The sequence below is a fragment of the Falco naumanni genome, chromosome 9 (assembly GCF_017639655.2).
Source record: "Falco naumanni isolate bFalNau1 chromosome 9, bFalNau1.pat, whole genome shotgun sequence".
Lineage (NCBI taxonomy): Eukaryota > Metazoa > Chordata > Aves > Falconiformes > Falconidae > Falco > Falco naumanni.
Window position 1 is genome coordinate 8,410,292 of NC_054062.1, and position 22,792 is coordinate 8,433,083.

The 22,792-nt window shown below is 44.1% G+C and overlaps 1 protein-coding gene across 4 annotated transcripts in view; it reads left to right on the plus strand.

Annotated features, from left to right (window-relative positions):
• The first annotated feature begins 1,502 nt into the window (after positions 1 to 1,502).
• BRD3 (bromodomain containing 3) overlaps positions 1,503 to 22,792 on the plus strand; it is a 44,630-nt gene continuing 23,340 nt past the window's right edge. For 2 of the 4 annotated variants that reach the window (XR_005829604.1, XM_040605976.1), the window contains exons 1-3: positions 1,669 to 1,758; positions 19,591 to 19,907; positions 22,007 to 22,144. Coding sequence is in view for 3 of the 4 variants with exons in the window: in XM_040605976.1 (XP_040461910.1) it covers positions 19,707 to 19,907; positions 22,007 to 22,144 (339 nt within the window). In the remaining variant the exon portion in view is untranslated. Of the gene's footprint in view, positions 1,759 to 17,051; positions 17,157 to 19,590; positions 19,908 to 22,006; positions 22,145 to 22,792 lie in introns of all 4 variants that reach the window. The other 2 variants (XM_040605975.1, XM_040605974.1) reach the window with 2 other exon arrangements.

Genomic DNA, 22,792 nt, shown 5'->3' on the forward strand with positions numbered 1-22,792 from the left:
TAAGAAGACCCAGAGTGTACCGTTTTCTTAGTGCTTGCACGCTGTGTCCCTGCAGAGGCCACGTGCTCGGTGTGTGGAGGGCACAGAAGTGACTTGGGGTACCTAATGGTCAGATCAAAAAGGTCAGCTTGCAGGAGGGCAGCCCAAGTCCCACGCCAAGGGTGGGGTTTGGCTGTTGATGCAGATGTAATTTTAAACAGTGTCTTACAAAGCAAGTACCTCCAAGAGTGGTACAGCTGTGAGCAAGTTTCTAGTTCCTGAATTTGCACAAGCCTTGAACTTGAGTGCAAAGAAGCACTTTTTCTTGGGCTTGGTTAAGGCATATGTGCAACTTCAGTTTCATACTGAAGCAGCCACAAGCCTGGCTAAGTGGAATTTTCCTAAGCATCTGTCTTTTTGCCTGTACAAAACCCAATCTTTCTGAATATATCATAGCTCCTGAGAATTTTCAGTCCCATTGGTCACGTTTTTCAAAAGCTAATCTTCTGGAAATAAGGTCTTCCAGTAAAATTGCCTTCACCTTATGGTTACAATAAACTGACTTATTAATTGGCATCACAGCGTGGCTGTCTGCAACAGGCAGTGTGGCAGCCTCTGCTGGCATATGTGTCCACAGAGAAAACCTGTAACTACTTCTTATTTTATGTTGGCACTCGAATGTTTCCCCTGGACTCGTTTATTTTCCAACGGTTCTATTTATTTTTTTTCCCCTTTCTTTTGTGCTACAGCAATTCAGTCAAATTTTGGGTTATAACTTTTTTTTTTCTTTTACTTCTGTTGGATTTGTGGATTTGCTTCAGGATATAGGCTGTGTTGGTCTGATATTTGGAAGTGTTTGTTACAGTGCTCATGTTTGTTGATGCTTTTATGGTGGATGCGTTTGTAAAATTAATGTTGTTTTTATTGTATACATTACATTAATTTTTGTTGTTTTCAGCAGTTGAGTATTATGAAATGCACTAACCAGTGCAAACCATATCAAGTTGTGGGTTTTGATGGATTTTTTTTTTTTTTGCCGCTACAGCTTGCATTGGCGGCATTCTATTTTTATTGCAGCTCGTATTAGTTCTTGCGTAATAAATGTGAGAGCGCATTACCCAATGCAAACCGCCGATTAAAAAAGAAAAAAAAGGTTGTGGGGGTGTAGGGGTGTGTGCAAGCCAGCTCCCACAGTTGTGATTTAAAACTCGGTCTCCCACAGCACGCGTGACCCTGCGTGGGTTTCAGCGGCGGAGCTGCGGCAACCCGCACGGTCCCAGTTGCACTTTTAAGGGCTCTTGTTGTGCCTTTAGAGCCCGAGAGGCGCGACGGCGGGCGGAGGGGGGAAGCCGGGGTTTTCCCCGGCAATGTCTGCCCGGGGGGACCCAGCAGCCGCCGCCCCCCGGTGGGTTTTATCGCCCCGCGACCGCTCGGCACCCCGCCGGGCGTTTTTCCCGCCGGGGGGCCGTGCTTGCCCGCCCCCGCCGCCCGCTGACCGGGGCATCACCCCTGCTGTTTCTCTCCCCTGCCCGCCGGTCCGGGGAGGGAGCGGGGGGCCGAGGGGGGGGACACCTGCCGGCTTCTGGGACTTGTAGTCCGGTGGCCAGCGGCCGCCTCTCCCCCGGCCGGGCCCGGGACTACCGTCCCCACATGGCCTTGCGCCCCGGCGCATGAGCTCTTGTGCTCTGTAGTGCATCTATTATACTGCCTTGCCGAGGATAAAAAGAAGAGCAACTGGAGGGACTATAAGGCAAACGTTGCTGGAGCTGCCGGGGCAAAGTAATCTATTTAATCTTTCCCTTTATTTGTTAGATGCTTGGGTGTGCATTGCTAGCACTGGGCCATGGTTTCTGGAGGGAGGGGGGCCGGGGAAGAAGGGGAAGGAAAGCAAAACCCACTTGGGAAAGGCCAACGCTGATTATTTTTTTTTTTTCTTTCCCCTCCTCTCTTCTTCTGCTCCTTCTTCTTGCGAGAGCCCCGCGTCGCTCCCCGCGGCCCCGCAGCCTTTGTGCGCCGCGACAATGCAACAAAGCGCGGCGGGGCTGGCTGCAGCCTGGCCATTGATTTCCTCCCGGCCCCGCCGCTCCTGCCCACCCTTTTCTTCTTCTTCTTCTTGTGCCGCTTCTTCTCCATCTTCTGCTCCCCCCTCCCTTTCTCGCCGAGCGCCCGAAGACGCCCCGGACGGGCGCAGCCCCGGCCCCGGGGAGCCCCGCGCCCTCACGCAGAAGGGGTTTTCTTTCTTTCCTTTTTTTTTTTTTTTTCGGGTTTTCTTCTTCTTCCCCCTCTCTCGCTGGCTTTCCCTCGCTCGCTCTCTCTGCCCGCCATCTTTTGAAGGGGAAAATTAGGGGCGAGGAAAAAAAAAAGAGGGCTGCAGGCGCCCTTAAAAACAAGAAAAAAGAAAGAAAAAAAGGGAGTGGGGGGAGTGCTTTGAAAAAAAAAAAAAAAAAGCGGGGGTGTGTGTGTGGGAGCAGGCAGCGGGAAGCCCCCGCTCCCGGCGGTGCGCGGCTCCCCGGCGGCGGCGGAGCGGGGCTCGGCGGCGGCCCCGCGCCCTGGGCGAGCGCCCGGGGCTCCCGGCCATTTCCCGCTGCCCCCGCCGCCGCCTGGGTCGCTGCCTTGCGAGCGGGGAAAAGGGCTGAGCGGGCTGCCTGTGATGCGCTGAAAAGTGCGCGTTTCGTGTTTTGTCCGCGTCCGCACGCATAGATGTGCCTATATGCGTATATACAGCTGCTTCGCTCGTGTCAGTGTCTGGTGTTTACCGAACTTTTGCAAATAAATGGAAACCGAGGGTTCGTTGCGTAAACTTGATGTGTTTTATAGGTGTAAAAAGAAACGCAGATCACAGATTTTTATATAGAAGTGTCGCTATAAATAATGCTACCGATAATAAAATGTGAAACTTCAAAACTCAGCTGTACGCTTCCTCCCTTGATACGACTTGTTTGGGTTTTGCACCTCTTGGGCAGAGCATTATTTGTAGCCCGCTTGGTTTCACTTTCAAACAAAGCTGTAGTGTTCAGGTCGAAGATAAGTGTGCGTCTTTAAGCTACATGGCTCAGGCTTGCAGGGTGTTAACACGAAGTGTGTTTCCTACAGAAATTACTTTTGGCAACAAGGAGCATGCATTCTGTAAGGTTCATGCTAAATGTTATGTAACGATTCCGTAGTGTGGATATACCTTTTTGTTGATGTCTTTAGGAATCGAAAGTTTATAAAATAAACTTTTTTGGAAGAGCAAATATGATGGCTTCGCTAATACTTTGAACTTATATTTATATATTTACTTTTTTTACATCTTAAGTTCCCTGACACTAATAAATAGTAGGTTAGGGGGTAACGCAATTAGCAAAGCACACCTGGTGTTCCTTGCTGGGAATAGAGAAGCATTTTTTTTTTAATATGCTTGTTAGTGTTTTGAATGTGTTGGGTATCTGTGAGTGTGCTGAGGGTGTGTCTCTAAATTAAACTGGAAATTTAGGTTGAAAGCTCCAACTCTTGTCTTTAATTCATGCAGGGATAAGGTATTGGAGAGGACTTGGTGACTACCATATATGCTGCAGTATATGGATGAGAAGTGCAGAATAAATATGCATCAATCAAAACAAACAAATCCCCAAAGTGATCTGGTTGCTTTACAAGCAAAACAACCTGATCTGTATTGCTTACAACTACCCAACCATTTGAGTGTACTGTAAATGCTAAGTCCTGCCCCTTAATCTGCAGATCACAGCGCTAGCAGGCTGCTGTGTGTCTTATTTTGTTAGCACAGAAGTTTGGGGAGGTTTTAATAATACACTGGGAAGCTCCTGCTGAAACAGGAGTAACTCCTGACCTCAAAGCCTTCCTTTTTGGAAGGAATAAATGCTGAGATTGTGTATTTCTTTCTCTTTAGTCTACACTGGTTAAAAATACTCATTCATGCATGTTCATTTAGTGCTTTGAGACAATGCTTAATAAAAGGATTGGGCAGAGGATAACGGTCTTATTCAGTGTTCAACCTAAGCTTGTGTCCTGGTTTCAGCTGGGGTGGAGTTAATTTTCTTCTTAGTAGCTAGTGTAGTGCTGTGTGTTGGCTTTGGTGTAACACGCTGATGCTTTTAGTTCTTGCTACCTAATATTTCTATTAAGTCAAGGGCTTCTTAGTTTCACAGGCCTTGCCATAGAGAAGGCTGGAGGGGCACAAGAAGTTGGGAGGGGACACAGCCGGGTCAGCTGACCCAAACTAGCCAAAGAGGTATTCCATACCATGGGACGTCATGCCCAGTATAGAAGCTGGGATTGAAGGGGGTTGCTCAGGGACCAGCTGGGCATCAGTCATCGGGTGGTGAGCAGTTGTATTGTGCACCACTTAGTTTCTTTCCTCCCTTCCCTTTGGATTTCATTCCTTTCCCCCTCTCCCTCCTTTTCATTATAACTTTTATTGTTGTTATTGTTCTTTAAATTTTATTTCAACTACTAAATTGTTCTTATCTCAACCCTCGAGTTTTACATTCCTTTCCGATTCTCCTCCCCATCCCTCTGGGTGAGGGGGGAGTGGTGAGTGTCTGCATGGGACTTAATTACCGGCCAGGGTTAAACCACGACAGCTTGATTGTAATACTGTCTTCTATACACATTGCCTATATAGTGCTCAGTGCCGAGACAGTAGATGCTGCAGTTAAAGGCTTTTTAGTTTTAGTGACCTATGCATGCAGAGTTTAAATTAAGAAGGAATGCATGTGCAGTGTAAAGTGTCTGAGGTTTGTTCTTGAAACTGCCTGTGGAGTGTTAGTTCCGTTATCTTCAAGTAAAAACTGGGCTCTGTTGCCTTTGGAAATAAATCCTCTGTCATTTAAGCACTGAGGTGTTTTCAAAAACTTTAGTTCTTGTCATTTAAAAAATGCTTAGAAGAAAAGCATGTTCAAGTCTGATGTTCCAGCTCCGTAAGCATGCTAGGCCAGCAGTGCTCTTTGACTATCCTGTCTCTGAAGAAGGCTGGTTTTGTTAGCGTCTGCAAGCGCAAGTATTTCAGTAGGCTTTACAGCTAGTTGTTTCTTTGCGCTGTTGTAACTGTACTGGGTGCAATGACTTAAATCGCAGTTCTTAATAATCTTGCAAAATGGTTCTTTCCTGAGTTGCAAACTGTGTTTCAAAAATGTTATCCTTCAGTCGTCTAAAATGGTGGGGAGTCTAACGGGAGTTTTTTAGTATCCCCAAACCACGTCTGCAGGCCAGGGATCCTGCCTGCCTGACCTGACGGTCTCTTCTCCAGTGAGCCTCAGTGAGCTGAAGGCAGTACACACATGTAAAGCAGTTTGCCTTGGTGAAGTCTGGGGCTTCCCGTAATTTTTACAGACACATCTTTTAATTGGTACAGATTTTGAAAGATGTTGTTTAATATTAACCTTTTCAGTTAGGGGTGGGGGCAGGCACTTGTTCAGTGGGTTGTGGGTTTCCAGACAAGCACCACTGCACTCCTAGAATCTCACTCCTCCCTGGAGTAATCTGGGAGCCTGATAGCTCTTGTTGATGGCACAAACAACTTGGGAGTCAAATCCCTCTCCTTGGCAGTAGCTGAGTGATGTAGTGAGGTCTCATGTTTCAAAGGCTTAATTACTTTTACAAAATATATTACTCTGTCTACTTTGGTAAGCTATCAGGTGCTTTCAGCACAGACAAAAATATACTTTGCTAAATAAATGAACAAAGAGTGTTTTGCATCTCAGTGTTGTTGATTGTTTCTCTTTAATCCTTGTTGCTCCTTCTCTGCTAATTTGCAGAATTCATTAATCCGCAGTGGGTTTCCCAATCATTACCATGAAATGTATGTTTTGTTTTGTTGTGTGTGTTGGTGTGTTGGTGGTGTTTGGTTTTGGGTTTTTTAATTGACACATTAATCTCCAGTAATAGCCCAGAACACCGTTGTGAGCAATAGAGTTCTGGGAGTTGGGAAGGAGCCATTGTTTGCTGTGCTGCTCAGTGAGCTGTCAGGACATTTTGGAAGGATGTGTGCATCGAGGTTTTCATTCCACAGTATCTGACTGTGACATTAGTGTGGTTTTGTCAATCGTTTGTGCTTCTTGGAGGTGAACCACTTTCTTTGGGGCACACTAACCAGCTTGTTGCTAAAGCCAGTATTGGAAGGATTTAAATTCTTCTGGAAAGCAGCGTGGAAATTCACCGTAACTTGCTGCTTTTTCTACTATTTATTTTCTACTATTATTCTACTTACTCCTTCTCCCGTTCTTCCACTTGCCTCTATTTTGGATTCCTTTCACACCTTTCCAGGCCTCAGTCTCTTTCTAGCTAGAGTCTGATAAGGTGACACCATCATGTCTGGAAGTATTTCAGCAACATGGATAACCAGGGCAGAAGCAAAAGATTTGCCTCTCTCCTTTGCTGAGACCAGGGCTTGACATTCTCCTCTCCACGAGGAAGAAACCCCAACAAAATCCTCTCAACAGTAACAGGTGTAGCAAAGACAATATGAGGTGAAATTTCTGTGCATGGGGGAACAATCTGAAACAAAACACTGTGGCTGAACTGATTCCATTTAGCCTCAAACTTTGAGATTTAGACTCAGTTCTGATTGACACAGGTCTGCTTTGGGAATGATCCTGTTTGCTCCTCTTTCCATTAAAAAGAGAGAGGCAGAAACAGAAAAGGATTGATATTTTCTTTCCTGGCCTTGAGAGCCTTTGTACTCTTGAAGCCAACACTTGGAGCTCTTCACTGACACAGCCGCACTGATACTCTTCCAGAGGACTTCATGCACTGACATAGGTAGATACAGGAGCAGAGACACACTGTGTGGCTGGCTCAGCTGCTGCAACCAAACCCAACCTGTATTGAAGAAAATGCACGTTTTTTCCTTGTGTAACCATATTTTCAACTGTTCAATTTGTCCTTGCATAATGCTGTGGAGGGTGCCTGGTTGGGGATCATGCTTTCTTGCATCCCACGAATATGGCCATGCCAAGATAAATCTGTTCCCTAAAACTGCAGTGGTCAATAGGTTTGTCTGTAAGCAAGTGCAGAGTTTGCAGTACAGAGCTGTTTTGCTGGGAGAGGACGTAGCAGCCTTTTTGCTTACCAAGGCTGGTTTAGTAACTGTGCTGTACTGTGTGCTATAGTGAAACCGATACGCTGAGCAGATGTGTGTTCTGTACTGCATGTGCAAGAATTGTGTGTGGGTATAGTGGAGAATGCTGTTTCTTATTGGAAACCATTGCCTTTTTGCAACTTTTCTGTTGGTGCTACAGTTCTGTTCAGGGTCTGTGAAATAGCATTGAAGTGCAGCTCTTCAAGATGCCACATGAAAGAGGATACGCTCCCCCAAGTTACTGCTGGAGTAAGTGCTTGTCTGAGTGTGAGTGTTATGGATCAACCAGTGTGCCAGAAGAGTGTTCCTTTCCTGGGCAGGAGCAAGCCACATGAGAATAAATTGGGATACTTGTGTCCACACTGCCAAGGTTGTACTTCCTTTGACTTGAACTTGATCAATGCACAGAAGCTTTGGGAGGCTTAGTGCTTGCCTGTCCCCGCTGTGCAGGAAGCTAAGCTGTGGGTGCTCTTGGCAGGAGCTCTGTGGGGAAGTGTAGTTCCTCCTGTAAGGAGCCTGTCCATCTGTCCTGAGCAGTTTGTGGAGGGAGCAGTCTTCCTCCCTCAGGTGTGTTTGGCTGTAGGGAACACCTTCCCCTCTTCCCCTGAATTAGCAGCCTCTGCTGCCTGCGTAGAGAGAGGTAATAAACTTTTAAGGTCCCAGTTTTTCCCCTTTCTTGCAGAGTGTTTGGAAGTTTAAATCAGATGTATAAACTCAGGCAATGGAAACTGCTTTGATGCCCCCTCAGGGAGCGGCAGCAGCTTAACTATCACAGTTTATTCACACCTCAGCTGACCTGTAACTTCCTTGCATAGCTGAGCAAATTTATGGATGTACCCAACCTTAGCAAAATCAGCGAGGCACTTTTCATCTGAAATAGTAGACTGAATACAGCCTTTTGCACTTGTTTGGCTATGTTTGCTTTAAGTTAACACATTGAGTTATTCTGGGACAGCATGCTTGTTCAAAGACAAGGTACTTAAATTGGTTTGGAAACAGATAACACTAAGTTGGTGCAACCTGTTTAGGGGAATGTGCATAGGGAATGAGTGGTGGTTGTAAACAGGAGGGCTACTGCAGTGTAACAAGTTAATTTTGGCACAGCTGCAATAATTAACTTGGTGGGTGGGTGTACTTACTGTGCCCCATTACCAAGTATAACGTTACTGTGGCTCAGCTAACAAGGAGTATATTTATGTCACGGTAATTCAATCGCTTTCATTTCATTGTTTTCATCCCGTTAAACTGACTTGATCATCATATTTGCATGGGAAAGTTGCAGTGCTATAGCTGCAAACTCAGAGCATGATTTAAATCAGTGGCAGCTCATCCGTTCCTGCTACACTTGAAATACTTTTCGTTGTAAAACAAATCTGTTCTTTTTCAAAATAGTACATTTAGTCATTTAGATATATAAAAATAAATTTAAAAATTGAGTAGGAGAAAGTGTTGGAGCACAAGAAGTGCACAAGGGGAGGTCTATTGATGAATAAAGGTATTTTGTCTAATGAATCACTTTGATGGTTCTGCTATGTACAGTGAAATGCTTCTAACAAGTTACCATACGGATCTGTGCCTATTAGAAGGCTGTCTTCTCTGTCGATGTTTGCATGGAGCTGGCCCTAAGGATAACATCTGTAGCACTTGTGAATTATATTAATAATGCTGATATACGGCTGTGCAGTACTGGTGGTGTAAGGCAGAATTGCAGAGTAGGTTATTAAGTACACAGAGCAGAAAACAATCCTTTAAATAGGTAATATGTTGGAATTGAATGTTGTTTGCAAGGACTCTATATTTTATACTTTGCTTAGAATACTTTTTGTGCTTAGTTTCATTAAGAGGAGGTAATTTACCTGTTACATGTAGCCTCCTAAATTCAGTTGGAAGTGGAATTTGGCTGTATCTAACCCCCCCCCCTCCCTAGCAGGTGTCATGAAGGACCTCTTGGGTGTTGTGGTCTATCTCTTAGAAACATGTTTAAAGAATGCTGTAGTATGGGGAAAGGGATAAGGCAGATGGAAATTTTAGCTTTGCAGTTTCTTATGAGCGTTGTCCTTAATAAAGATCATTGTTTACAGAAGCCTGAGTCATGGTTAGTTGAACACCTTGTAAATACAGGTTTGGTATAATCATAACACTGAGAAGGAATTAATGTATAAATACATGGGAAAATAAAAATTTGGTATAATCATAACACTGAGAAGGAATTAATGTATAAATACATGGGAAAAGACTTTAATTGTAAATAGTATTAGAAATATTCATATCCCCATTTTACAAGTGGGGAACTGACAAGCCTACAGCATGGGGTGTCAAGAACTGAGCTGAGGTGTCAGCAAGCTCTTTTGTAGCTGTCTCTTCTGTAATTCTTTACAGGTGTAGCAGAAGCTTGGAGATGCTCTGCCCAGCAGGGAAGTATTTGAGCTCTCTTCTTCAAAATGCTTAGTGTCCAATAATCTCTCCTCTTCGAAATCAGAGTGCAGAAAAAAGAAACAGTCATGACAAAACCTGTTGTGGAAAGGCTGTGTAATTTATTTGCTATACGCTGAATCAAAAGGAGTGAGTTTGAGGGTTTTTTTTCCCATGTATTGCAAAAGTACACAGCACCATATGCTGATTAAAAAGGGGAAGGGCACATTCTCTTTTTTCAGAACACAAATGTTTAACTGTGCAGATCACATCCTTTAAAAAGCAGAGAAAGAGAACCCCGTGAGGGTGTAGATGTACAATAATCCCATTAGGAGTTGGGAAGCCTGTGTGGGTGTTGCCATGTTATGCTTTAAAGGGTGCACCTGAATGCTTTTGTTGTGCATGTATCATCTGAAACTTGGGTCACTGCCAGAGTATGGGGTGGTGGTTTTTTGTTCGTTTGTTGTTGGTTTTTAGTTTTTTTAAAATATAATTTAACTGAAGTATCATTCGCTGACTTGAAACTGACAAAACTGATGCCTGGAGTCACAGGATGAATTAGCAATAGTATCATTTGTTGGATAAGTCATGCTTTGGAGAAGGTAGGCTGTAAAGTAATACATGAACAGAGGGGAGTTAGGAGACAGAGCCTTGAAGGAGGTAGGTTATGGTACTGACCTGTGCTGTGATTTTTTTTATTTTTAGTTTTTCAGACCATTACATCTTGCCAAATTGTGCCTCTTTCCTGGCCTGTCTAAACTGTGCGCTCCTTAGGACAGAAATTCTGTGCATGCTGTACTGTGCTTTGTCCTAGTCAGGGCAGCAGAGCCTCTTGGTCGTAGTGCAGTTAGTGTCTAGGCACATCCTAATGAAACATGTTGAGGTGTTTAACCTGTCAATTCATTGCCCTAGCAATCAGTCAGGCTTCAGCTTTTATTCCATCTCTCCACCCCACTTGCAGTATCTGGTCATGAGCAGAGGCTGGCATTTCCTATGATGTGTACTGTCCTCATACAGTGTCTGGTGTGTGGTTATCCTTTCTGTGTGTATCTGTATGGTGTTAATAACGGTGACCAAGCCTGGATGAACCATACCAGGGTGGCTTTTCCCCTCTGCTCTAGTCTATATTTCAGAAAAGTAGAGTGTGTGTATGATGCAGCATTTTAACAGCAGCCTGTGGTCAGTCACACACTCAAACTGCATGAGATGGGAAGCTTTAACTTCTATCTTCTCACTCTGTTAATTCTTCCTTTCTTTTCCTGACTTTCTCTGGTTTGCTTTCTCCCAGAGGATGTAGGTTAACTCCTGTTTCTTCTTCCAGTTTATCTGCTCGGTAGTATTTGTACCTGTTTCTTTCCACCAGTTTTGCTTCTTGAAGGAAAGTGAGCAAAAGGAACCCTAGGCTGACTTCTGCTGAAGCAAGTATTAGGTTAAGGCTGTTCAGCATAGTCATCCAGTACTGAAATAATTGAACAGCTTCAGCCTGCTTGCTTGTCACTTCGGTGGTGTGTCAGGGATGGACCTGATGCTCCTGGACTTTTAGATGCATGGTTTCTTCTTAGTAGCTGTCAGCAAGTGAGATTTCTTTTTTTCCTCCTTTGCTGCTTGTGTGCTGTGGCAGTATTGCCTGATGGCTGGGCAAGCAGGAATCCACAAACGCCCTGCCACTGAGATCTGTTACAAGCAAGCTCACGGTGAAGGAGCATCAACCTGTCACAATGTTTCAGTCTCCCACTTAGAGAGCAGTTGGGAATGCTGACATGAAGAATGTTAATAAAGGGTGACAGTGGTTCAAACCCAAGTGAGCAAATGCATTTGTAGTTCTGATTGGTATAAAGCATGGATTTGAATGCATAAACAAGGGTGGATAGAGGTGGAACAGTGGATTCTGTCCATCTATGAAGTTTAAAGTGCTAATAACACATTGAGAGGTGGAATAACAAAGGTGGCATCCAGCAGACTGCATTTGTGCCAGTTCGGAATTTGTGGAATTGGCCAGTCTGAAGAAGTTGTGACCAAGTCTGTAGAGTTTTGCTGTGCCCATCAGCAAGGTTTGAGTTTGGGATGACCAAACATTTTTCCCCTCTTGGCCAACTTCCATGTAAACATGGAGATTTTTTTTGACTAGGCTACAGTTTCTTTTTGTGGTATTCCAGGAAATGCTGTTGCACACCTACTGCTTGTGTAATGGGACTTCTCTAGCTAGGTTCATGTTCTGCAGCAGTCCTGCAGTGAGAAGCTGTATCTTCAGGACTGGGTAGCATTGACTAGATCAGCTGTCATAGCTATTGTAACTGCAATGATGGGAGCACCTACAAGTCTGATGAGTCTGAATTAGACCCTCCAGCCCCAGATAACTAGCACTTCTCCTCCTCCAGTCATTTTATCTCTCCCTAATAGACAGCAGGGCAAGGGGGTTGACACAAGTAGAGGGGCCAGAAAGTGTGGACAGCTTGAGTTTGTTTCTGTCTTTGCCCAAACCTTCCTTAGAAAGAGATTTATCTTGACTGACCAATTAGTTATACCTTATAGGTGATAAGCCTGCAGAACCCTGTGGCGAGGCACTGAGCCACAGAGACTGTGCAACTTACTAAGAGGGGAAAGTTGCTTAGCGCTTTGCAGGATTGTGCTTGGAGTGGTTACTGAATCACAGAGGGAGATCTAAGTTGCTGTTTGTGTTGTGGTTTATACCATCCTTCCAATGTGCCTTCAGGCAAGTTCCTGCCTCCCCTAGGTCCCCTGCTCCCCCATTTGGCTCCTGATGTGCTGGGAGCTTGTATGGTGTGTGGCTATCCACCAGCATTTCCTTTTTGCCTAATGTCCAAGGCTGCAGGGCTTCTGCTGCACATGGGCTTTTGGGGGGCTGCAGTAACCCCTACAAGTGCTAGAAATGCCCAAATAAGCATTCAATGTGTTGCAGTGCACTAGGTAAGAGAGAGCATATGCTCTGAAGCAGGTTCACCTTCTTGCTTTCTCTGTAAACCTTGGAGTACCTGCTGTCTGGCTTCTCTCTGGCTCTTCCCCTGATGATAAGGTGTTGTGGGTTCAGCCCTGTGGGTCATGCAAGGTAATTTCATTGTGTCTCCACCTTTCCCCTCCAGGAAGACATGGCACGAGCAGACTCTGCCCAGGCATGTGATTATCTCAAACACTTTCTTTGCCAAATCTGTTACGAAAATGAAGGCTGAAACAGCCCAACGCTTCTTCTCCATTGCCATTAAGGTATAATTGGTGTATCTTGTTGTGAGAGGCATTTTCCTATGAAGCACCTACCCATTCCCATCCTATTGATTTAACTCTGCCTTCCCAGAGTGTTGATGTGTAAGCCATCAGCTGCTCTATGTACTCTGAAACCTGTTCATAGATGCTTATTTCAACTCCTACAACTAAGCATTTGTTAACATTTTCATTATAGGTCACACAGTAAATTTGCTGAAGTACTTCCTGGAAGATTTTTCACAAGTGCATTTCCCTTTATTTCAGAAATCTCAGCCCAATCCTTACTGCAGAGTCAGGTCTTAAAGCTGGCTGAGCTCCTCCAGTCAGGAATCAAACACAGAGTAAGCTCTTTAACCACTCGCACTTTTCCTTCCTCCTTTAGCCTTAATAAAACTGTGTGTAACTCAGGAGCTTGCGCAAAACTAGTGTATATCTGAGTTAAATTTGCCTCCATGTTTTCAGAGGACCATAAAAAGCAGGGCTGGAAGAAATGTCCAGAGGTCATTCTGTCCTTCTCCCTGATCCAAGACAAGATCAACCATACCTAATCCATTACCAAGGCTGGTTACTTAAACTCTTACCAAAAGAAAATTCAGAGCTATGAAAACGGGCTTGTTATAGTGTGAAACATTGAAACATCACTCCCTGTACTTGAAACTGCAGCCTTTAGAAAGCAGTTGAGCCCTATATGATTTGTGTTGCAGGAGGTATGGGACATGTATCTAAATTCTTGCTTAGACTTGATGGGAAGGTGCTTTCTGTGGCATTAGCAACTTAGGGGAGAGAGATACTCTGGCCTATAGATCAGGAAGACCTTAATTTTATTTGAGGTACCTAGAGTGTTGTTCATAGAGGTCCCCAGTGCTTTTGTAGTCAAGATAATGTGATTTTTGGGTACCCTTAAGTTTGACGGCATGATACCTTAAAGGCATGAGGCATCTCAGAGCTGTGTGATTTTCAGGGAGCACTGAATATGTATCAGAAATGAAGGTCCTTGAAATTACCAGTTTCTTCTGGCTGATTCTTATCTGCTGGTTATGAACCCATAGGCTTCTTACTGAGGAAACACCTGCTCTTGTAACAGCCAAGGAGAGACCAAGGGTGGGAAATCCATCTGCATAATCTGATGAGCATTAAACTAACCAAGTCAAAAGCCAAGGAACTGACTTAATCTTTTGTGATCTTTTCCCCTCCCTCATGCAGGGGTAAGTTAAGGACACGGTTGCATCTCCCAGTCTCAGGATGTTACTGCGGCTGTGCTCCAAGTAATGTGCATGAAAAGCAAATCTCTGATGTGTGGAATTAATGATTTGGGAGACAACAGGGGCAGCTGAATGGACTTTCAGAGTGCAAAGCTGCAGTGTGCCATAGGGGCACTCACAAGCCAAATTCCTACTTCTTGCAGAGAAGCCAAGTGCAAAAGCTTTATCCCCAGGTCTTGAGGGGGTGGCATATTGTGATCATATTGTGATAGCGTGCATGTGTCTGCCAAGGCAGTGCTGGCTAATAGAATAACTCGTCTGTCCTCAAGTCTTGGTCTCTAATTGCAGATCCTTTGAGTTTGAAGAGAACATCATGGAGTAGTAGGTAGTGAAAGCTGCCTGAAGTTCAATTCCTATATAGGACTGTGAAGGGAAAGGAAGACAGAGTAGGAGGAAAAGGAAGACACCCACCAGCTTTGTTTCCTTCTGAGCAGCCTGGAGGAGTGGTGGTGTCGCCCTTAGTTTCTACAGCCATAGAATGAAAGGGGTACAACCCTCAATTAATAATCTTACCTGACTTCAAGGTTGTGTTGAGATGTAGTAGTACTGCGCTAAACCTCTCCTGCAGTTATAAGAAAGCCTGGGCAAGATGATCATGGACCTGCTGCTTCTCTGAGATAGGGAGTAGCATAGATGGCAAATTTGACCAAGCTTCCAACTGTTGCTGCTGTTGGGGGGAAAAAGGGACTAAGTGTCTGCTTTGGTGGTTGCAAGGAGCGTATGCAGGGGAGTAATACTTGGAGCAGTAGCATGGAGATGACTGCTCTAGCTGCCTTGCTATCTCAGTATGGTCCTGGCTGCTGGCTCCATCCTACCTTCAAAGAGCCTTATCACTGGATTTCATGCCTGTGAACAGTGCTGCTTCAGAGGTGCTGTTTCTCTACTCGCTGGCTAGTTTCACTAGCTGGGGTTCAGGGCTCTGCTCTCGGCTCTGCCACCAGCTCACAGGGTGGCCATGGGCAGGTCACTTCAACACGATATGATGTCAGAGTTGTGAGCATCGGCTCTTTGAGGTAGGAATGGGGTCTTACTATGTGTCTGCAGAATGTGAAGTACTGAGGGACCTTGGTCTCTGCACAGCCTCCATGTGCTACTGTAATGTAAATAATAATGTGGAGATAAAGATGAGGTCAAGGAACATCTCTTAAACTTGATAATTTTCCCTGATGGGAAGATTTATGTTGCTGTTTCTGGCTGGGCTGGAATTGCGCCAATTTTTGATCAGTGTCCACGTAACCATGCAGAAATACTATAGCAAGGGGAAGGAAAAAAAAAAAAGTTGTTGAGCTCACATGCTAATATAAAGCTTGCTACATTCTAATTTTGCAATCAAAACAAATATCATCCTGTACTGCACAAACAGCAGCAAGGGAGTGAGCCATCCGTCAAATCTTCGGTGCTGCCAAAGGAAGTGGCAGAACCGTTAGCTGAAGCAGCAGGCTTACTGGCACAGTGCACATTTCATGGGGCTTTATAGCTGCTTTTAAAATAGTCTCCACCACTGCAGACAGTCTGTGGGCTGCATCAGCCGAGTAAAATGTTATCCTGCTAGTACAGGGAATTATTAACATATTTTCTCCATGCCAGCTGTCTCTCCACTGACTGACCCATGCAAGCAACTCAATGAAAGAAAGTTTAAAAAAAAATAAACCTTCCAACCTAGCTGGGTTTTTTTGATGATTGGTTTAGCTGAAGGATGTGCCAAACCCCATAGCTGTACTGGATGCCACTCCGAGGTTGCAACTTAGCACAAAAGGACAGACTTAAACTCCAGAAAAGCAAGATTTATTTGAGTTTGGGTTTGGGTTTTGCTTTTAATTATAGTCTCAGACTGGGGTGAGCAAGGAGGAGGAGAAATGTGCAGTGCAGGAAGCAGTATGCACTTTTCATGTATGACAGCAAAAGGGTATACTTAAATTTGTAATATCAAAACTGCAGCCAGAAAAATGAACATTTTATGTTCCTCAGACCTGTAATGCTCAAGTAACAGAATAACTAGCAATTTAAAAATAAATTTAAGAAATTGTTACTCCAGGGCTAAAAAAAATCCAACCTTATAGAAGGTGCACATGGTGTGCTGTGCCAAGGCTGGTTTTGGCAGTCCTCATTCCAGGCTTGTATAGTCCATGTATAGCGATACTCTGGTTCACAACTGGGATCCCTAGTGATTTAAATAATGATTGATACTAACACAACTTCAGCAATGCTGAAGTGCTTAAACGAGAGGTGTGTGCTTTGATTCTGCTTGTAGTTATGGGACAATCTGTGTAAGCTTGCTTAGTTTTTGTGTGTGAGCCCAAGTGTCCCATTAGATGATTTGTGTGGTGAGTTGAGATGTCAGATGGTCATGCTTATCACTTTCCCCATTTGATAAATGAGGTCTCACAACTAGTAGATTTCTCAGGCAGGGCTGTGTCCTCTTTGAATTCAGTGTCATACCCTTTGGACATTTCCAAAGTATTTGTACCCTCAGCTTCCTGATGCCTCAAAATCTGATTTTTATGTTCTTTAAAAAGGTATTAGTTTTAAATTTCAGAAGTAAAAGAATGGATGTAGAAACAAATCTTTAGTTTTAAAAACTAAGGAATGATCTGATATCAGAGCAGCTTCCCCAGCAAATGATGAGGAAGCTGGATGGACTGAGGGTTAAAAGGGTGCAGTGAGGCACATGCACATTTAAAGCTGTATTTCTGCCAGGAACAGATCCTGCCAGTGCTGCTAAGATAGCCCAGGTAGCTATTCCTGTCTTTCAGCTGCAGGATCCAGCATTTAAATGACAGTGCTGCTAAGAGGTTTGGGGTTCGTAGCTACTTTTGGTTGTAATAACCAATGAGTTGGAGCATAAAAGTTAAAAGGGGATCAGCTGCCAGAGGACTAGCTGAGTTGGCTGTCTTGATTCTGCCCCTCCTACTTTTGGTAATGTTATTAATTAAAATCCTTTCTGAGTTGTGTCACTGATGACTGTTACGTGCTTCTCTTATGTGGACTGTACAAGCCTTGTTCAAGCTTGATGGTCTGAATGTGCACATGAAGAGGCAGTGCCTCTCTACAACTACAGAAGTCTTTTCCAACCTAAGCAAGTCTATGATTCTATGTCCCAGAGAGTTTGCAAGCTGGCTGGGTGGAGCAAATGAAGACAGAAAGGAACTATCGCTGTCTCTGTGGCACAGATGAGGAGGAGCTGTGGTGTGGACGCCTTGGTTAAGGTCAGAGAGGGAGTCTGGGAGAGGCAGGAGCTAGGGCTGGGGTCTTTTTTAAGAGTTCTGGGATTTAATACAAATTAATTTTTAAAAATTATTACTAAATGGAGCTCGAGGTAGGAGGACATCAGGAAATTCAAATGGAAAGAGAATCATTGTATTTAACCTTAGGTTATTTAAAGGGAAGACTTAAGTTACACTGCATAGTTTCAAACTTGTGACTGAAATGCTCTATAGCAGTAGGAAGTGTTCTCCGTGGGAGTTTTGTTTCCCATCAATCCTTGCATTGAATTCAGTTTGTTAATCAAGACAGCAAACAAAATGCTTCAGTGGTGGTCACCAGGGGCCTGCAGTCAGCGTTGTGTACACTCAGATGATGGATGTTGTTCAGAGGCCTTGGGATCTGAAATCTACGCGGAGAGCTGCCCAGAAGGAGACTGAGTGAAACTTCCTAGTTATCTGGGTTTTTTTCTTTCTACTACTTTGTCTATTTCCCCGCCTTGATCTGAAGATCACATTTTGCAATATTTCTGCTGCTGCTTTGAGCTATCAAAGAGTAGGGACCAGAGGCCTGATTCTGGATCTATACTTGTGCCATATACATGGCACAAGAAAGTCCTACTATTGCCTCTGTTTTTTCTACATCCTTGGCATACAGTGGGACTCATGAATGGGTGGTGGCAGGGTCAAAACTGGTCTTGTCTGTTCCTTGCACACATAAGCATACGTACATATGCAGAGATTTGGTTTAGGTTTTTAATAATTTCATTTTTGATAGAAGCACTATGAAAAATAAACTATACAATTAACTCTTTAAAAAAAAACCAAAACAAACAAAATAAAAACCCCGAAGCCAAACGAAAACACAACCGATCTGGTTTCTGGAACCAGGGATAGCTGTGAGCCAAGCCAAAATGGTCCCCAGCAAGGTGCACCCGGAGTACCTGGGTGCTCCTGATGGCTGTGGCACCCACAACACCGGCTACTTTACCATGTGTTTCCCTATGCCACAGCATCACTGGGGTGCTGGAGTGTTTTCCTAGTTACAGAGCTGCTGGGGCAGCAGCTGACGTCCAGAATACAAATGCCTCTGCTACCTGGGCAAGCCTGAGAAGACTTTAAACATCCCTCTCTGCTGCAGATCTGTTTGTTTGTACACATCTGTTTCTGTAAAGTTCCCCCAAATTAAGTATGTGTTTACTTTGTGCCATCTAGTCAGCAACTCAGAGGGTAAGTTGATGTTCTAGATTTTTTTGGATACTCAGTAGAGATAATTAGGGAATGTATCAAAGAAAAGTCTTTTGTTTTTATCTAGGTTGTCTTGCTCTCCTCTTCCTGTACTACTGCAGCTTCTGTCTCTGCTCATGTTTCACTGTACAGCCAAGAACCGTATGTCAGTGAGAGTATTTGTGTGGCTTTCTGAACATATTTGAAATAATTTGCCTCTAGAAAGTGATTGTGGTCTGTTTGCCATGAGAAGAGTAGCTGCAGTCCTGATGTGAATTGAAATATCAAATGTTCATGAAAGATGACATAGCAAAGCTGTTTACCATATGGTATACAAGACATAGTTATGCTAGACCATTTTTCCCCCTGCATTTTGCTGAGGGAAACAAAGAATACAATAATACAGTTTGTATTTTCTTCTGTATATCATATGTGTCTTTAAGAGAGAGCATGACAGTGCTGGCTTAGCCAGGTCATGGGATGCAAGTATAATAATAGTAATTATTTATATCTAGCCTGTATCTTGAGACTTCCATGCTAAACTGAGGGCCCAGTCAGGTGCGTGTAGTAAGGGACATAGACATTTTTGGAATTCAAAGTGGAGATCACTTCAAGTTAGGATATTTCTGGTGGCACCTTTCATTCACAACTGTGCACAGCACCTCTCTTTGCCCTTCTTTCATTTCTCTGGATTGAGGTCCTCTGACAGCTGTTGTCTGCTCTTGATTATGGGATTTTAGACTAACCATTGCACCAGCGTAGAGACTTGAAAGTTGACTCAGTGCCAGCCCAAATGGGTCTAGAGACAACATGGTTAAGTTTACAAGGAGCTGCAATCTGTGGATTTACTAGCTTGGGTCAGTGCGTTCATGGGAGTCTCTGCATTCCTCACTAAATGTATTCCCTAACCATGTTCTTATGCTACGCCATGTGTTTTCATTGCACAAAAATGCTCTCTGAGCTAGATAAAGCAAGAACTAGCCCTGTGAAATGTACTGGCTCTCTACAGGCTTTGAATTGGGGAATTGCTGTTCCACTGTCTCATGGGTCTTGAACTGTGCACATCATCAAGATGAAGTGTGTTCCAGGGAATGAAGCAGATGGGGTAAAGAGCCTGAGTTCAAACACTGTCAAAAGCAGAAGTGTCTTAATGTGCCTACTTCAACTAAGTATCTGTATTTACACACTGTCCTCTTCCTCTCATTTGATTTAGGTTGTATGGTTGGACCCTGGAAATGGGATGTCAGTCCCATTCAGGGAGCATAAAGGAAGAAAGAAAATACCCCAGTTGCTGCCGCTGTGACAGCGAGTGAGAGCAAGAGCAGGAAAATGTCGACAGTCACATCAGCAATCCAGGCTCCTCAGGGCCCTGTGAATCCACCGCCTCCAGAGGTCACTAATCCTAATAAGCCTGGCCGGAAGACCAACCAATTGCAATATATGCAAAATGTTGTGGTAAAGACCTTGTGGAAGCATCAGTTTGCTTGGCCTTTCTACCAACCTGTTGATGCAATTAAATTGAATTTGCCAGTACGTATCTATCATCTGCTTGGTATTCTATTCTTAGAAAGCTTTGTGTTGGTGAGACTGGTTTTCTGATCGCTGGATCAGAATGGCTAGGTTCTTTTGGGAATTTCCTTGAATGCCATTAGACTTGCTGAATGGGATGACGTTGTTCAGAGCTGGAGAGGAGAAAACGGGTTCGGTTCTTGGTGAGGGAAGAGCAAGTAGGCAAGCTGTCTTAGAGCAACTGAAGTGTAGTGCTTCATTTGTAGCTTACCTCTGTTTACTTTTATGTGTCTTCACCCCTTGTCCCACCTCCGTCCAATTTGAGAGTCTTGAAGCCCACGCTCTTCTGAGCATTTGGCATTGGGCTCAATGTAACTTGTGTTTTCGGTAGACTTCCCTGGAGCCACTGACTTCAGCCTTGAGGAAGTGTGTTGCTTTTGGCTGGAGAAGCTAATTACCAAGGAGACTTTGTAGCCAGATCTTTTCAAATGCTGTACTGGAAGCAGAAAGAACAGAACAGTTACATTTACCCATCTGCCTCCTGTGCTTGATGTTAGGTGTGTACGGACGCACTCACACACACACACCCTGTCTCTGTCAGACCACATAGTACAAGATACAGCCCAGTTAGTCATAAATGACCCAAGTTTATTAAGCTGCTTTCTTCCAGGAAACAAAGCAACACATTCTTCACTTCTTCAAAGGTGTCCTGTTAAGTGTGACAACTCGGCAGTGGAGGCATACCTGTACCCCCCTGCTCCACTGAAATACAGATACTGCCCTGCTGTCTGCTCCGCTGGGCAGCCCATTGCACAGTAACTGGCTGCTTGAGCAAGAGGGTTGCATGGTTCTGGGATTTAAGGTCAGGAGAGCTCCAGTTACTGCTGATTATAACATAATTTTATGGACTGGATCAGAAGTCTTTTGAACTCTCTGATGTTGATGGGTGCTATTTAACAGTGCTAGCTGAAAGAGTAAAACACTTAATGTCTGTATAATATTTCTCTAGGTCTGTGCTCCTTTGTGTCATCTTTTGTGGATTTAGTTTGTCAGTGAGGCATTTTTAAGTGGTTTTAGGGCAGGTTACCAGATAATTTAGAGGCAGAGTCAGTTGGAAGAATAGTTGTTTTTCCCGTGTGGCCTAAATCTGCACAAGCCCAGTAGCCAGCAGGATTGCTTTTTCTGGGCTAGCATGACTTGCCTGGAAATACTGGTGCCTCAGATCGTGCTTGAGAGATTTGGGCTCAGAGTGTGACTAGTGGCCGTATGTGGCTTTGTGTGCATGTGCAGCAAGAGGGCTTGCTGATCTTCTCCAGAATGAGAAAATTACAGTGTATATCCTTGCATGCCTAGAGCGTCTCCAGGCTAATCACAGCCTCTACAGATGCTTGAGACCACCCCAGAGAGAAACTGGGTTAACACGTGGAAGCCTTTTGAGGCCTGAAATGCCCTTAAAAGAGACTGAAACTTTTAGCATAGTCTTAGCGAGCACTGGCACTGATAACATTCTGTAAGTGCCAGAGGCAGCCTTTTTAAAAGGGAGAGAAAAATGCTCTTTCCCAGATTGCAGCTGGTCCACCATTAAGCTGCACACCCTGCCAAAATTAGTGCTGAACTCTCCTGTCCTGACTTCTGGTCCCATGAGTGCATCACTGCAGCGTTAGTCTAGCTGTCAAGTTTGGTACCCTTCTACTCTGCAGCAGGCTCCAGCACAAAGCCTGCTTTCCTCCTTACGTTACTCGTAGTGCCTTCCCAGTCCAGCTGTCCTTATAAAAAGCAAGTGATGTCCAAGTAGCCATTTGTATGTGTGGGTTTTTTTTGTTTTTGTTTTGTTGTGTGGTTTGTTTTTTTTTTTTTTGGGGGGGGGGCGGGCCTGGGGAAGATTGGTGGTTGTGGAAGGAGTTCTTGTGCTTTGTAGTCTAGTTCATAATAGTGGTAGACTAAAAGGCTACAAAATTAGAAAATAAATGGAAGTAAAAGTGGTATTTACAGTCTCCACAGAAACTTGGGGTGTGTGGTTTTTTGGGAGGGGGAGTGAGGAGAAAGCTGGGACTAAGAGGGAGATGTGAACAACACTCCACATACCAGGAGATGTAACACCTTTCCTGTTTCTCCAACAGGATTATCACAAAATTATAAAAAACCCCATGGACATGGGGACGATCAAGAAGCGCCTGGAACATAACTATTACTGGAGTGCCAGTGAATGTATGCAGGATTTCAACACCATGTTTACAAATTGTTACATTTATAACAAGGTAAAGAGCCCAGACAAGCCTTAGCTGGGGCACTGCCTAGGAAAGACCCTCCTACAACTGTTTCAGGGCAGGTTTTGAACAGGACCAGCTCAGCTGTGCTCCGGGCCCTCCTTGCAAGGATTTGAAATGCCACTAATTGCAACCATGTTACTTGAAATGCACAAAGCTGTCTTTGTGCTGTGTCTTTCTTCCCCCAGACTAGTTAAAATGGCAAATGTGCCTTTTAATTATAGGTAGATTTCTGTTCTGGGGTTATGTAGCAAGTTTTTACTCCTTTTATTTTCAGTCAGGAATTCTTTAAGATGAGCTACAGTTTATGCAGTGCTTTGCAGTTGTTCTGTGGTGTATTAGTGCTATGTGTTAACACTAGCTGTCTAGCAGTAAATACTATCTTTTAGCAGCAGAGAGCAGTTTGGGAAGTGTAACTGCTCTCTGCCAATGTCTCGTCCATACTTGCACACCTTTAGATTGCTTGTTATTATTTTGGGTTTGGCTTGTTTGGTGTTGGGTTGTTAAAAACCTCTATTCTTTGTATTGTGTTTTCTACAGTGGTTTGTCATCATTGACCCATACTGGAGAACAAACTGAAATAAACAAATTAATTAGTTTGAACCACAGAGTATGTGTTTACACTCTTCTCTTGGACCT